Genomic DNA, 16414 nt, shown 5'->3' with positions numbered 1-16414 from the left:
ATACTGAAGAAATCAAATATACTCAAGCGCTAATATCTGGTACATGTTTAGAATGACAGTATGAATGTGAAATTTAGAGATAATCTAAAGCTGGCTTATTAACGGTATCTCCTTTTTTGTACCCAATCTTTTAGATGACAAAGAAAATCATTAAGCTCCACAAAATTTAGTATTTTGCTTTGTGAGTCAATGCAACCTTGCCCTTAGGAGAAATTCCTTCTCTGAAGATTTGGAAGAACCAGATGAAAGAGCATATGGAATAAAGAATAATTTCTTTCTAGTCATTATAGCACAGAAAAGAGTAAAACAGTGAGAAGAGGTAAAAAACCTCATCTATTTAACACAATCCAGTGAGAAGTCAAAACCTAATCTAGTTAACACAATCTTTGTTTTAAAAGATAGTTTACGGCAAACTGCAGCTATTTGATTCAGGCCAAAATTTTAAAAACAATTGTTATTGTTGTCTTAAATCTTATCATTTCAAATACCTCTTAAAGGAATATGGAAGGCAAAAATCTAAACTAAACAATTAAATAGTTACTGTGAACCAGCCCTCTAACCAATAATACTTTAAGCACAATATCCCATTCATTTTTTTTTTCCAAGAGAGAACTTAATGTGAGCATTATAATTGTATAATAAGCTTTACATGTCGAATCTGACTATAAACATAAATGAAGATTTATTACTTGGGATCAATCTCTAGTTCAGAAGTGTAAGGAGAAGCTGTAAAATACACTTGGATTGAAAGATAGAGATTATTTTTAATAGAAAGTGATATAGTAAAGCACCAAAAACACTTTTACAAAGGGAGCCATTAAAAAACGTGAAACCAGAAAAGTACCTCATCATACTTAATGTCTGAAAAAGATCACTCTGGCTGCTGGGTGAAAAATCAATAACGGCGGGAGAGTGGAAGGTTGAAGTCCATCACAGTGGTCCTCAAGAAAGAGGATGGTGGCTGAGACTGGAGCAGTGGTGACGGATGGGGTTAGATTTCAGATGTTTGAAGATTGACAGGACTTGTGGATGAATCAAATAAGTCAAGAAAAGAGGAGAAAAATCAATAATCACTAGTCAATTACTAGGCAATTGGTGAAGAGTACTGCCACTTACTAAACTTGGAAACACTCAGGAAGATTTAGTCTTAAAGAGTGAAATCAAGAATTGTGTTTAGATCTGTTAAGTTTGAGATACTTATTAAACTTTGATGAGGAGATGAGGTGTTGGAGGAAGGTCAGAGCTGGAGGTAAATATTTGCAAGTCAGTAACATATAGATGGCATTTAAGTTGATGGGACTAGATGAGTTCACTAAGGAAGAGTGAACAGAAAAAGCGAAGGGAGCTAGGATCTCTAGCATTCAGAAACCAGTCAAGCAGAGGCTCATGAGCAGGAGAGACTGAGAAAAAATGGGCAGGGAGGCAAGAGGAAAATCAGGAAAGCTGTTTTAACAGGAAGACATGGTTAACAGAACGGAATACTGTTGAGGTCAGATAAGAGAGAAACAGAAGATGACCACTGGACTTGGTAACAAGAAACCTAGTCAGGTGCAACATCAGGAGTGTCATGGAGACAACCCGATGGGAGTGTCCTGAACAGAGGGCTGGAGGTAAAGAGGCAGACAATGCTTCTCAGATCTTCAAACATAATCATTTTCTTTTATATGTCCCCCTTGAATAAAGACTTTATTGCTTTTTTTTTTCATATGTTTGCACTTTCTTGACAACAGGGACTGTCTATGACTTATTCAGCTTCATATCTCCAGTGTCTAGTTCTATACCTAGCACATGTCCGAAGATTAATAAATGTTTACTAAATGAATAAATGAATATTTGGTACTCATAATTCTGACTTCTACTTTATCTTAATCTTTTATTACAGAAAAAACATCTTAAGATACTAAGCTGAGCTTTTATTACATGGACATGCAATAAAAATACATATTGGTTCTCTGAGGCATCAATGGTTTCCAATACTGGAAATTAAAAGCAATACTTAAAGTAAATGCTATTTTAAAATTTGCTAACACAAGTTTCTAGGTAAGCATATTTAGATCCTAAAGTATCTCAGTGAATCTTATTAGAAAGTTCAAGCCTGGCTCTACCCTGAATCAGCTCACAGCAGTCAGTGAAATAGTCTTCTAGCCATGGTTATCTCACGGACCATGAACCAAGCACTCATAACTAGTCCGTGACAATGTGTATGTATGTATGACAAAAGCATTATGTACTCATATTTTTTTTTTTTCACAATGAGACTGTCAAACAAAAAAGAAAGAGGAAAATCAAAACACTAAAACAGAAATGGAAGCAGTCTGGAAGAAGTGAAAAAAATTGACCCTTTCAAGGCCTTTTTAGAAATCATATCAAAATGATGCTTGAAATACATCCAGGCACAGTAATAGTTACTTAACATTTCAATAATCATCAGAGACAGAAACCACAGGTCTCATTTTCACATTAAAATCAAATTTGATTTTCATATTATCTGTGTTCTATGATGGTCTTAAGTGCAAATTGTAGAGATTATTGAATAAAGGATATCCATAAAATACAAAAATTTAAAAATCCTTGCTCAAAACCAAAATTTCTTCTACCTAATAATTTCAACTTCCCCCAAATATCATCAATTCCCAAATTTCCATCCAAATGCAAAAGACTTTGTATGAGACATGTAAACAATGTAGCTTTGTTTTAGTCTAGCCTCAGACCCCTAAATATAATTCTCAAATATAAAACATCTTATAAAAACTAAGTGATTAGAGACAAGACAGTGAATGTTCACAAAAATGGTATTAATCATCTTTATCTCCCCCACCTCACTCTGCCAACTGCTTCTGATTTCCCTTTTTCTACTAAGGATATTCTTAGTACTGATGGCTAGAAATCTCGATTCAATCCTATTCCTTTAAAACTTGTTAAATTCTATAGACTTTATTCGTCTCTAATGCCTCCCATAAGCATCCTCAAATCATCTCTAGCTTGGACCACATATTTTTCATAATTTGTCTACTTCCTTCCAGATTTACATCCAAGCATATTAAGAGTATACAGCAAAGCCAGAATAATCCAAAAGCAAATCATCTTGAACTTCTACCTAGTGTCTCCTCAGTATTGATGGAATAAAATACAACCTGCTCCAATCTACCTTTACTCTCTTAAATCCAACTATATTTTTTCCCTGCACTACAGATTAAGTGGAACAGGGCCGTCCTTACAATTCCCTCTGCTGGAAACTGGTCGCTTATCCAGTCGCTGCCTGCTAAAATCCTTTAAGACCCCAGGATGTTTTTCAGACCAATTAGATGTAGGATCCCCAATAAGAAAAGAAAATTATAGCATTTGTCTAACAATTTCGTACTATGAAACTAGTAGTAGCCAAATGCTTTGACCATAGAGTCCAATTCAAGGTGCTAATTAGATTCATAAATCTTTGAATTATTAATGAGAGTCTTTCTTCTTATAACCTATATTATACTGCCAGTCATGGAAATACTAAGTTTGGCCTTTGCTGGCAAAGTATTAATGGTGGCCCTTAAACCAGTTCTTCCTAAAGATTTAATATGGCTTTATGAGCCATAATTCCACAACAGAAATTACAGATAGCAAATGAACTGGAAGAGGAGAGAAGGTAAATCAGACCTGAATCATGCCATGTTTTTCAGCTTCAATTTGGCTGTGTAGACATGGCCATTGATTTACTGTACTCTACTCCAGACCTTTTTATCTAGATTTTTGCTTAAGTCATAGGAAATGTATGGAGCTGAGGTATGCAGGAGTCAAATATGGCATTATATACATGCATGCATGTTTTCTTTATTCTAAAACAGCTCATCCTAAATGCAGAAATGCCCATAATAGCACATTTTAGGAACATTTTCTCAAATACTCCAAATACATTTAGCCCAACCTGGCAAATAAGTGTGCTGAACTCTTGTGCCAAGGCTTCTGAACCACTCTGCGGTCACCACGAATTGTGAAAATGACCCAGCATTGGTGAAATTCTCATTTTTTTTTTTACAAGTTTAAATGGAGCAAAAGGAAAGGCTTGGATCTGTTGATTGTCCTCCAGTAAGCTTTCCTGTAAATCATTCCAAGAATTCTACGCCCCTTTCCTTTTAAAACCTTTTCTTGAACATGTTCCAGTCTTTCACATATGTTCTTTCTTTCTCCACCCAATTCTGGTGCCAAGGTTCCCTGTCTATCATTTTAGGCAATCTGGCTACTGCTTTTCACAGGCACCCTCCTTTGCACTGAGCACTTGATCATTTGAATAAACTTTTCAAACACACTGACACATGGGGCGCAAACTTGACTTTACTTGATTAAAAGCATTTTAAGATCAAGTTCAGCCTGAAGATATGTCTAAGTTAAAAGTCAGTAATATTAACATATTTAAATTAAACCTGGCCACATTTAAAAAGTACAATAAAAGGAATGTGCTAATGCCAACCTCATTGTTTTACTCAATAAGCATGTCCACTGGCAGTGGCAGCTTTGTGCTGGCAGGTCTGGATGCTTGAGTGGTGCCTTCAGGAGAACAAGGTCTTCTTAGTTTATTTATAAGGTAGATTATTGAAAACACACACAATTGTTTGCGGGAAGGCAGGAAAAGAAAGCGATATAGGACAAGGTAAGGTATGAGTCTTTTCTGTACCTTAAACCACGATTAACCAAATGCTGAAAAGTTCTCCAGACAGCATGAAAGGCTAAGGAAAGGAAATCACCTATTCTATGACCTTTCGGATTAGTATTTTAAAATATCAAGTAACATATTAAAGGGAACTACTGTGAAGGACAGTAACTTTGGAGGTTTAAATAAGACTTTATGCTTTGATTAGAAATAACAGTATCTGGTAATACTGAGAGAAACAGAGTTCCTCATACGAAATTAAATGTAAGTATATTTGTACAAACTTTCAAAACACTATTATTTTCCTAAAAGACACTAACCAAGGTGTCTTGGTTAATTATTATTATTGGTTATTATTGGCTTCTATAAAGCCAATAATGAGTTAATAAGAGAATGTGTTAGCAGAATTCTTTTCAAAGGTATCTGCTTTCTGATCCTGAGACACAGAGAATGAATGGCTCAGTCCCCGCCCTCAAATGCATCTATGCAAGACTTTTTACATAATAGTTGGGTAAAAATGGTATTATTTGAGGTACCACCTTTGAAACTTTCGGTAAGTGTTAAAAAATAAATAGACAGGATCAGCAAAAACAGAATCTAAAAACAATATTTTGATTGTTGTTATTACAAATGAGTTACTCAAATATCAAAATAAAGTCAGCTATATTACTGATATTTTAGAATTTTGGGTCTTAATTTTAAACATAGTTTTAGGATACATTTGGAAGAAATATATGATTACAGTAATATATGTTCATTTAAAATATGTAGAGCTTGTAGAGACCACACAATCATAGACATCAATTTAGAATGATGATACAGTTTTAATTTGTGATTTTATTTAACTTGTCCCCTCATTCAAAATAATCAATCTACAGTAAAAAAAAAAAAAAAAGTGGATTTGTAATATATCCTAGATATCTACATTAGCATGTCTAAAATTATTCTGCAAATTATGAAAATAACATTAAGGTTAACATTTTTTAAACATTCAATCAACTTGAAACTATTTCTGTATTAAAACTAAGTGGAAAAACAACTTTTAGGAGATATTTACTCCAACTGTAACTCCCATTCCTGCATTCTCAATGTCTCTCTCCCCCACCCTAGTCCCTGTTTAGAAAAGTTCCCAAGTTAGCATTCTTCATTCTTCTCTAAAAATAGAAAACTTGAATAATGAAGGTCAATTAGATTTGTCTTGTTTGTTTCCAATTAAAGATTCTGTTTTCATGAACCTTAATAATTTCACATACTTGGTCAATTGTATCTAAATAATTTCTGTATTTTGCAGAATTCAGTTTCCTAAAATTCCTAAATTTACCTCACTGAAGCTTTAGGTCAAGTGGATTAATTTAGAAGATAAAATCCAATGGACAAAATAATCCGATTAAAAATAACTCTGATACTTAATTTAAGAAATTAACCTATTGAAATTTCTAGCTCTTAGAAAAATCACAAGAAGAGGAGGAGTAATAGTTATAGCCTTGGACAAATCAAAGCCACTTGGAGGACACTTTTCAAGCATTAAGCACCTTCCTGTCTGAGCACAGAATAGTGGGAGCAGTTGTATGTGAGAAATTAAGTCATTTTTTCCCCCATAGATAACAGGCTTGACCACCAGGCACTTCTTCCCAATAAGCCAACACGTAGCAACATATTTCCAAACAGCAACTACAATTTAAAGTCACGAGCTCTACTTCTGATAAGGGTGGAAGGTGTAAAATACCAAATAAGTATCCTACTGGATGATAAAAGCTCAGGCTGATGCCTACTGCTGGCAACTCTTACTGTGCAAATGGGGGAGCCCTGGTCTGACCAGAGGCGGGAGAGGGGCACTTAGAGGACACATTTGTGGGAAGCTTATCTGAACACACCAGAGGATCCTGCAATGAGTACCAACAGTGTGTACAGTACCAGAAGGGTCTCTCATTTCTTTTTCTCCGGTCTCTTCCTATTTTTCAACCACCTGGGGTTAAATTCTCAGCCCAGCTATTGTTTTTCCAAGCCCATTAACAAGTGTTTCTGTGGCTGGAGTGACAATGAGGCCTGGGACAGAAGCTGGTTAAGAAACAAGGCAGCGAACGTCCAAGGCAGCTTATTTCTTCCCCCTCTCTTTGCACACCACTGCTTCTACCACCAGCTTTTCAAGAGAAAAGGAATCCTAGGACTAACTCAATCTACCTGGCTCCACAATCAGAAAGGTAGAGGGACTTGGAAGTTGTCTCCCTTTCCCTTCTTTGCTTGTGTACAGATCGACCAGACCCATTAATTTGTATGTACAGAGATGGAAAAAATAGTAATGATATTAATAGGCAAGAGAAGTAGTCAAGAACAAACCCATTGACTTTGGTACCTTTGACTATTAAAAAAAAAATTAAGATTTGAGAGGTGGGTTGGGAAAGAATTTTTATCTCCTGTCTCCTGGAAGATAGTAGTTTATAAATTTGGGGACTTTTGGAGTCAAAACACTCCAATCAATGCCAAGCATATAAACACTAAGGTGTAAGAAGCAGAAATGAAGGTAGGAAAATAAACAGCACTCCCTTCTTGAGGCCCCAGTGGTCATACAGATCAGTGAGCACTGGGGCCTCTCTGTCACCTCACTCTCCCTGGATACCATCCCTTCCCTCTGAGGGACTCCCCATCCCTGCCAACTGTACAGTGTCTGTTGGTCTTCCTGTAATCAACTGTACAGTTTGCCTGTTGTTTTCCCAAGGTGGCTGGTTGACCTACTGTACCCAGAGATGCCTTTTTCCACCCTGTCAGTCTTTCTCTGCTCCTTGGGTCTGTTTCTGACTGGAAGTTGGCAGCTTCTTGCTGGCTTCTTCCTCTCCAGCCTGTTTTTCTTTTTACATCCTCTGACCTACCTTCTTCCCACTGTCATTCCTTCCCACATCTTCCCCTCAGAACAAGCAAGCTTATCTCTCCATCTTGCAGGGCTGAGTTTCACTATAGTGTCTGCCTTTATCCCTCTGCCTGCCTATCTGGCTTCCCCCAGATGGGCCTCCCACTCCATGCTGGTGCTGGTCTCTTCCATGCAGGTGCACCTGTCTGGGAGTAGTTACTGACACATGTAGTTTTGTATTTCTTGTATCTTGTTGCATTTCTATTGCTGGGTGTTCACTGACCTCCCAGCCATACATGAGGCTCTTTTCCCCTGAGATTTCATGCTGTGTAGGAAAGTATCTTTCTCGCTGTGTATTCATTCACTCCTCTTTCTCCTCCCAAGTCTGAGCGTTTCTCATATACTTCTCTGGTGGGTAACACAAGTGCCCTGAAGTGTACATCCATGTGTCCACTCAGTTTTGAGTGTTTCCCTAAGAGCATGCTCACCTCTACGAGCCTCTCCTGACGTTTACACATACACTATCATGTGAGTCATATAATTCCCAAGCTGTACACAATTGTGTGCTTTCCCATGTGGAAGTTTATGTAGGGGCCTCTCCAAAAAAGTTCCCCTTAGCCCAGGTTCATACACTCCCAGTGAACCAGGGTTCACACTTCTCCAGTGGCTCTGCCTCCGTCTTCCTTCTATGCATTTAAAGTGCCTGGCGCTAGTGGGAGCTCAACAGATGTTAAATTTCCACTTTTATCTGAATAACTGAGTCTGCACCTGGGTGTCCCTCTGGTCCTCTGTGCCTTTTTTATGAAATCAGTTAATTGGAGTGTGTTTCCTTGGTATGATCTGGGCTGTCTGTCAGGATGCTCTGTGGGTTATATCTCTTTCCAACTGTTTCTCCTCTTAGAGAAAAGGTTACCCCTCCTCATGGTATATCCCTTCCCTTATGCAATGTGTCCACTCCGGTCTCCCTCATCCACACACATTGCTGCATGTCCATAAACGGCTTCTCCAGGCACCCGGTTGCGGTGTCCCTTCTCTGTGCCCCACCCTCTCATATTTTTTCAACATGAGAACGCGTTCCTGGCTTCATACTCCAATTACGGCGTATGTTCGTCTACATGAGCCTTCGCTGTTCTAGAGCTGTGCATCCATGGGTCTCTCCGGAACGTGGTGCAGGGACAGAGACTAAGTCTCTGCTCGGGAGGCAGTGTATCCTCCTCCCACCCTCGCTCCGGGTCTCTACATCCGTGGGTCCGTTCGAGACGCAGCGTCTTTCGAGAACGAGGACCCTCCATGAATCTCTCTCCCGAGTAACCGATGTTTTGCTTTCGGGAGAACTCCGTGTGTAGCTCTCCAGTACGCGATGCTGGTTTGTTTCTGGGAGCGCGAGGTGCCTGAGTTCCCGAATCCCTGGGAGCGCAAAGTGTGTCCCCCTCCCTGCTCGTATGCGGAGCGTCTGTGTCCAGCCTTTGAGAATACCTGGTGTGCCCCCCATATGCGGAGTGCCTGTGTCCCTATTTCTGCGAGTACACGGAGCGCCCCGCCATACACTAAGCGCCCATGTCCCTAAGTCTCTGAGAATACAAGGTGTGTCCCACTGAGAAACGCGGAGAGCCTGTATCCCCATCCCTGCGAGTACACAAAGTGACCCGCCATACACGAAGCGCCCATGTCCCTAAGTCCCTGCGAGTACAAGGTGTCTCCCACCTGCATACACGCAGCGCTTGTGTTCCTGTGTCTGCGGGGTCCACGGTGTTTATGTGCTACCCCAAAATGCGAACGGCTTGTGCCCGCGGGTCCTTCGGGGTTCGTTACCGGTACGCTGTACACCACCCGCCTCCCTTATCCCCCGCCGTGGGCAGCGTGGTTATCTCACTCATCTCCCTTGTCTCCCTGGTACTTCTCTCGCTTATTGGGACAGAATAAGCCAGGAAACCCACGGCGCCGTCGGAAAGTCCCAGTGTAGGACTGCGGTTGCCCCAGCCCCGCCGCCAGGGGCCGCCCGCCCGCCCGCCTCCCAACGCCCCAGCGCCCGGCTGGCCCCGGACGGCGTCGTCAGCGCCCCTGCCCGGCCCTGCCTAGCCCTGCCGCCTCGGGCGCTGACCGCAGCGGCTGCGAGCCACGACTCCGCCAGCCCCGTGCTGGGTGCCAGGGACAGGAGGAGGTGCGGCGGGGCGGCGAGGAGCGCCCTCTCCCTTCCCGCGCCCGGCTGGTCGGCCGGCCAGCCCACTCACCTTGTGGCTCTGGTAGGTCTCAAGCGCTCGGATCGCCGTCTCGGTGAGCTTCACATGCAGTACAGTGATGTTGTCCTGCCCCAGGCGTCCGCACGACAGTCCATAGCGCTGCTCTTCCCGCAGGCCCGCCGCCCCCCCTGCCGCCATCTTAAACTCCCCGGGGTGCCGCCGCCGACGCCGCTCGGGCTCTAGCCTCCACTGCGGCCGCGGCTGCTCGGGCTTCTGCAGCCGCCGCCACAGCTACGGCCATCCCGCTGCTGACGTACTGTCATATACTGCGCGCAGCCAGACCTTGGGCTGCCACGGCCGCCACCCGCCCCACCCCCGCCCCGCGCCCCGCCCCGCGCCCCGCCCCGAGCTCGTTTCATTGGCCCCGTTTCCCCTCAGGACCGCCCCCATTGGCCGCCATCCACTCTCTCGGGGGCGGAGCCCAAAGTCGCCGGAGTTTTGCTCTCAGGACGCGACGGGACGTCCGAGAGGTGAGAGGCTGACGTCGAGGTGACGCGTCAACTTAATCACATCTTACGTCACATCTAGTCTTCTTGGCTCGCCGTCCACGATTGGCCAGGCTGGCTTGGTGGATCTCCTGCTTATTGGGTGTCCAAGTTGCCTAGTCTGGTTATCTGGAGTTGGAGACCTGCCCCTTGGAGAATAGTGGTGGAGAGTAGGGGAGAGTTCCTGAGATGTTGGTCCTGGGAGGGGAGGACTCTTAGCCCCAAATGTGTGGCCACCAAGTAAGGATTTTGTGCCCCGACGGCTGCAGAAGCTTTTGGAGATTGGTGTGGGCCAGGGCGGATGCCGTAGGTGGAGTCACTGGAGAGCTTCTCAGAACTCAGTTTAGTGCTGTTGAGCAGACAGAATTGAGGAGGACACCCTTCTTTGTCGTTTCTCCCTAACTTTGAAATTAGTGAGTCGACCCTAGATTGAGTTGTGCTAGATTGTGTGGAACACCTTAAGTACAACAGAACAGCATGCCTAAGGCTTTAAAAAATGCCTTTGGTGTGGTGGATACTGTAACTACAGAAAATTGAACTTCAAGGTCTTTCCCACGCCATGCTCGCTTGTGATCCTATAGGAAGGTATTCTGTTCCTCTGGAGCTCACCATAGGAGCAGGGTGGTGCCTTTTATGGGACTTGGAGGGCCTCTCCTGGTTGTAGTGGTATCTCCTTTTAAAGGAGTGTAACTGGCCTCTACCTAAATGAAAAGAAACATCAACACCTCTCGTTCTCTGGTTCTGTTTGAGTTCTGTCCATTTCATTTGACAGCGAGGTGGGAAAACCTAGCTGGCGTTTAAGCTGTTGATGTTAAGTGGGGAATATGGGGGCGTGAGGGTTTGGGGAGGCCGGGCATATTTTCCATTCCTCGCGATGCTCGGTGTGTAGGCGTGGCTAAAGGAGGGAACCTAATCAGGAGCCCTCTTGAGGCTGTGTATGGATAGACTGACAGGATTCCCGTCAGAGAGGATGGATTAACCTTGTGATCAAAAATAACCAGAAAAAAACAGACCATTGAAAGGGTTGAAACTGTTGAAAGGCAGTTTTTAAAAATTACTTTAAAAAAGATTTGAGACGCTTATTGTTTCCCTCAGATTGTAAAACCTTGTTAGGTTTTACAGGGATTCTCCAGAAAAATTTATCAGCATTTTAAAATCAGTATTTCCCATTTTTTAAATTAGAAAGGGCTATATTTTCTAAAAAGGTCCAAGTGGAAGTTTTTAACCCCTCCCCCCCACACACACACTCATGAATAAATCCCTTCCCCAGCCTACAGGTACACTCACTACCTCTTGATTCAGACTCTCAAGCATCGTATGTGTACGATAAGATATGAATTACAGAATGAATTCTCCTTCCATAGAGTATGGGTTAAGTGGAAACATCTGTATTAAGTGCTGGTTACATCACAGAAGAGTATTTTTTAAATTGACTTAATTTCAATCCGCTAGAATTGGCTAGCTGTTAAGATATGATTAACACTTGTTAATTTACTAGAGTGTTAATTACCTTAAATTCATTGAATAGAGAAATTAAGGCAATCAAAGGCAAAAATCCAAAATATAATTTTGTATTTGAATTATTTTTTTTCTTGTGTTTGTTTTACTTTGAGAGAGAAGTATTTATTTTGACATATCCAAAGCTCTAATTATTTGGCAGGGAAGGGGGGAGGAGTTTGACTAGAACAAGTCAAACCTGTATCCCACTGCTTTTCCGGTGAAGGTGGGTAAATCCCCGCCCACATGGCATCTTAACTTGGCCTTGGATTACTCAGAACTTCTGCTGACATCCAAGAGGTGGGGGAGGAGCAAGGGTGGTTTTTACTGTAGTTTTCAAATGTTTGACCTGGAGCCACTTTCTAGTAATTGATTTTCTTAATTGTAGTAGGATTTTTTTTTTTCATGTCCTATTTTAATGGGTAACAATCTTTCCATGGGTAATAAATTATTGTAGTGAGTTATTATTTGTTTGTATTTTCCCTCTTTTGAGCTTTTTGATTCTGGAAGGAAGCAATGACCATATACAAAGGAATATGGTAATCTAATAGCATTGCATAATGCTTACATGAATCAGATGGGCCAGTTGGGACACTGATAAGGGTAATTCTTTTTGAGGAGGCTGTTGAAAGTTGCTCTTTGGGAAATTTGCCATTTTATGGATATTTTCTGTTTCATTCAGTTTAAATAATTAACAATAATTTTCGAATGCCAATTAAATGTAAAAGGCTGCGGGAGATTTAAAAATTAAACAGTATAGTCATATCGAAAGGAATTTCCTGTTTTAATATGGTGAATAAACTAACATACTCAAAGCAAAGCAATTAGAGAATAAATGCTACTTTGGGTGATAAGCTCAAAAATTCAAAGAGAGAAACCCAGAGAAGTCTTGTGGAGGTGGCAGAACTTGACCATCTATCTACTCAAGGGCTGAGTAGATTCTAGATAAGTGGAGGTGGCATAGCTGAGGAGAGCCAGCTAAAAATGATCGTAATGATCATTCTAATTGAACCTATTCATTTTATGAATGAGGAAACTGAAGATACTTAATTTAAAAGCAACCGGCTGTCAACCTTAAAAATTAAAATAATAATGGTTTTTCAAGCAGCAAATGAGTTTATTTGGGAATAGCAGAAAAATTGCAATTTGGGACGTGCAAACAAACTATGGCAAACCATAGGCAATTCTGAAGAGACAAGGGAGGTCAGCTTTCATTGGGTTCCAGAAGGAAATTGGGAAGGGTTGTTTTCAACAGGAGACCATTGGTGGAGAAGGAAAGTTTGGGGTTGTGGCTGTTTTGTATTGACATCAAGCAGAGAACAGTTGCTGTTACTGAGGCAAGCAGAGAAGAAACTGTCCTTATTTTTGCTGGATGTGTAAGCTTCCACTAATGGAAGCTCTCCCTGCATGAGATAATGAGAGCTCTCCCTTCATGACTTCCAAATAATGTGAATGTTTCCTTTATTCATTTTCATCCTGCCTAATTTATTACAACCAGGAGAGGCAGGGTCTGAATCAGCTGTTTTAAGTGTCCTTCTAGTCACTATATACACTGAATAGCTATTATTTAAATCTAACAACAGGAAAACTATGTCTTACGGGGTAATTTTGTGCAAGGAAAAGGCAAAAAGGAAGTAACCTGATGCAGAGCCTATTGCATCTCTGATGTCTACCATTCAATCTGGCAAAGGATGTGAACATCAAGGCCTTTGCTGGCCTTCAAATGCCAAGTCACCCCTTATTCTTGGTTGCCACATACTTAATGACCTTTTCTCACTCACCTTTGGAGCAGAGGTCACCAATTCAGGTGCCTGCATGAACCGTTAGGTACCCAAAATGAGTGAAGCAGGCCAGACACAATGCCATAGGGACTGAAGGAACCGGGCTGTGGTGAGCTGGGGGTATTTAAAGGGCTCAGCGGTTTTCTGGTGCAGCTGATTGTTGCTGGGTGAAGATTCAGGGGCCCGGCATTGTCTAATCACATTTTTCAAGAAAAGCTGGAAATTGCAGGATTTTACATGAACTTTCTGATTTTCGTTGGCTAATTAAAAGTTTTAATAAATGTTTTGAGGACATTAAAAGTCTTTGGGCCTGAGGTAGCCCACCGCTTTCTAGTTTTCAACCTCTGCTTTAGTAAATTCCAGTACGAAAGACCATTTTGTCTTATACCTGTCTTAATAGTTTTATGAGTTATTTCTTGAATCCACTTATGAAAAAGTTTGTACTAATGTCTTACTGTAAGGCAATAGTTATGAAAAGAGCACACAGAACCCTTGAGTTATAGCAGAGAAGCTCTCTGGAAGAAGAATTTCTGGTGGAAATTCTTTCCCCTTGAAATTCTCCCTGATGCCTCCTGCCCCAATTGTGTTTGACTCCCCACCATTGTACTGCTTTCCTGTCAAGGCTGCCGAGTTCTGTGCAAAAATCTCCTCCTTTCCTTGGCCACAGCTAAAGAGCTTGATGGTTTTAAAAGAACTTCACTAAAGGTTTAAAGGGAATAAAAGTGAAATTCCTACAGAAGAGACATAAATATTTGCTGCCTAAATACAGATTTTAAGATGAGCAATTATTGTATCATATATGATTATTTTTTACTCCACTCTGTTTAAGAAATGTTACATTGCATTATTTATCATCATCATCATCATCATCATCATCATCATCATTATCATCATTGCTAAATCTGACTCTGAGGATCCCTCATCTCACTATGTAGTAGAACAATAAATCTACAGGTCTTACAAATGTTCCAGAATATATGAGGAGGCCTCTCTGGTGTTTCTTTGTCTTTCACTCCTGGCATAATTGATTAGAAGCTCAAGAGTTTCCTTTTAGGAAGAGTTTGGAACTGGGTCAATCTTAATGGAAGGAACCAGACGACCTGAATTGAAACTGGGTTTATATAGCAAACATTCTAGTTTTACTTAGATTGTGTATTTATTTGGTGGTGGGATTGAGGGCGGCATACTGATGGAGATAATGAAAAGGGAGGCTGAACCCTCTCTAACCAATACTTTGCAACAAAACATATATGATGAATAGTCTACATGATTTCCTAAAAGGTATAGCTCATCTGGGAACTTTGCCGAGACTGGCAGCATTGGGGTACCAGGTAACTTCTATCTACAGATGTGTACTTTCCTGGGGAGCTGAAAAAACAGTGGACTTGGGTTGTACCCTTCCTGGGATTGGCAGCCTCTGCCCTTTTCCAGTCTTGTGGGAAGCTATCTTAGCCCTAGGTTTCTGAGTCTATACTCTCTTAGTCTCCATAGTTCTTTCTTCCTCCTCTGACATTCTGGCTCTTTTTAAAAACTGTGATCTTAGAGTAAGGAAAGTAGCACCCTCCCCACCATGCCTCTGACATCCCCCCACCTCCAGTTTAAATCCTTTCTTTTTAAGGTTTCTCCCCCCACCCCAATTACAGTTGATATACAATATTATACTGGTTTCAGGTATACAATATACTTGTTAGACATTCATATACCTTGCAAAGTAATTACCTCACATAGTTGTTACAGTATTATTGACTATATTCCCTATGCTGTACTGTAGATCCTGTGAGTATTTTGACAACTGACAATTTGTACTTATCAATTTCTTTCACTCTTTTCACCCATCCCTCCAATTGCCTTCCCATCTGGGACTTTCAATTTATTCTCTGTATATATGAGTCCAAAACACTAATTGAAAAAGATATATGCACTCCTATGTTCACTGCCCCATTATTACAATAGCCAAGAAATGGAAGCAACCTAATTGTCTTTCAACAGATGAATGGATAAAGAAAAGGTGGTACATGTATACACAGGAATGTTGCTCAGCCATAAAAAACAATGAATGAAATCTTGTGATTTGTGACAACGGGGTTGGACCTCAATGGTATCATGCTAAGTGATATAAGTCAGACAGAAAAAGACAAATACCATATGATTTCACTTACGTGTGGAATCTAAAAAACATGATAAATGAACAATCAAAATAGAAATGAACTCAGATCAAATCCCTTCTTTACTCTTCATGGGGTTGAGTAGAAGGCTAGGTGTACAGGGTTCTCATTCTTTTAGAGATATAGAAAACACAAATCTGGCTTCCTAAGATGGTGATACTCCAACTTTACTAACACCTTTCTGGGCTTATGTCCCTCTGTCCTTTGCCTTTCCCCACTTGAAGAGTGGTCTCTAGGAAGTTCTACATCCTTTGAAAGCAAAAGACTCAGGCTCTGTTCTCCTGCACACCAAGAAAACCTTCTGTACTGGTTGAGAAAAATGTCCTATCCACAGAATTGCACAGTATAGTGATCAAAGTGTCCCTTACTCCTCATGATATATATATTTCTTGGGCTTTTAAGCACAGTACAAAGTGTCCTAGAAAGTGTCAAATAAATTCTGAGAATGAGAGGGTTGGTACAGAGTGACTTCACAGCATTTGCTGTTTTCATGCTGTTTTGTACTGAAAAGGAGCATATATGTTTCTGAATACGCTGAGGATGTAGGAAGACTAGGGTGTACAAAATGTTCACCTTTTCAATTTTAAAAACATTAATAGTGGGCCAAATGCCATCAACATCAAGAACAATATAGAACAATATTAATAATAACAGCTAATTTTTTTCAACTTTGTTATTTATTTATTTTAGGCGAGATAACTTTTGGTTGACCTTACAGATTGGAAGGACATTGTTGGCTTACAATGACCCCTTATTTTTTATTTTTTA

General features: G+C 41.0%; 1 protein-coding gene across 1 annotated transcript in view; it reads right to left on the bottom strand.

Annotated features, from left to right (window-relative positions):
* Positions 1–10019, bottom strand: part of ELL2 (elongation factor for RNA polymerase II 2) — a 67542-nt gene extending 57523 nt beyond the window's left edge. Inside the window, exon 1 of the mRNA XM_016159777.2 lies at positions 9710–10019. Coding sequence (XP_016015263.1) covers positions 9710–9856 — 147 coding nt within the window. The 5' untranslated portion in view covers positions 9857–10019. The remainder of the gene's footprint in view (positions 1–9709) is intronic.
* Between the last annotated feature and the right edge of the window lie 6395 nt (positions 10020–16414).

The sequence above is a fragment of the Rousettus aegyptiacus genome, unplaced genomic scaffold (assembly GCF_014176215.1).
Source record: "Rousettus aegyptiacus isolate mRouAeg1 unplaced genomic scaffold, mRouAeg1.p scaffold_m13_p_8, whole genome shotgun sequence".
In the NCBI taxonomy this organism is placed as follows: Eukaryota; Metazoa; Chordata; class Mammalia; order Chiroptera; family Pteropodidae; genus Rousettus; species Rousettus aegyptiacus.
Note: the sequence above shows the minus strand (reverse complement) of the source record. Positions and strands in the feature narration are given on the sequence as shown.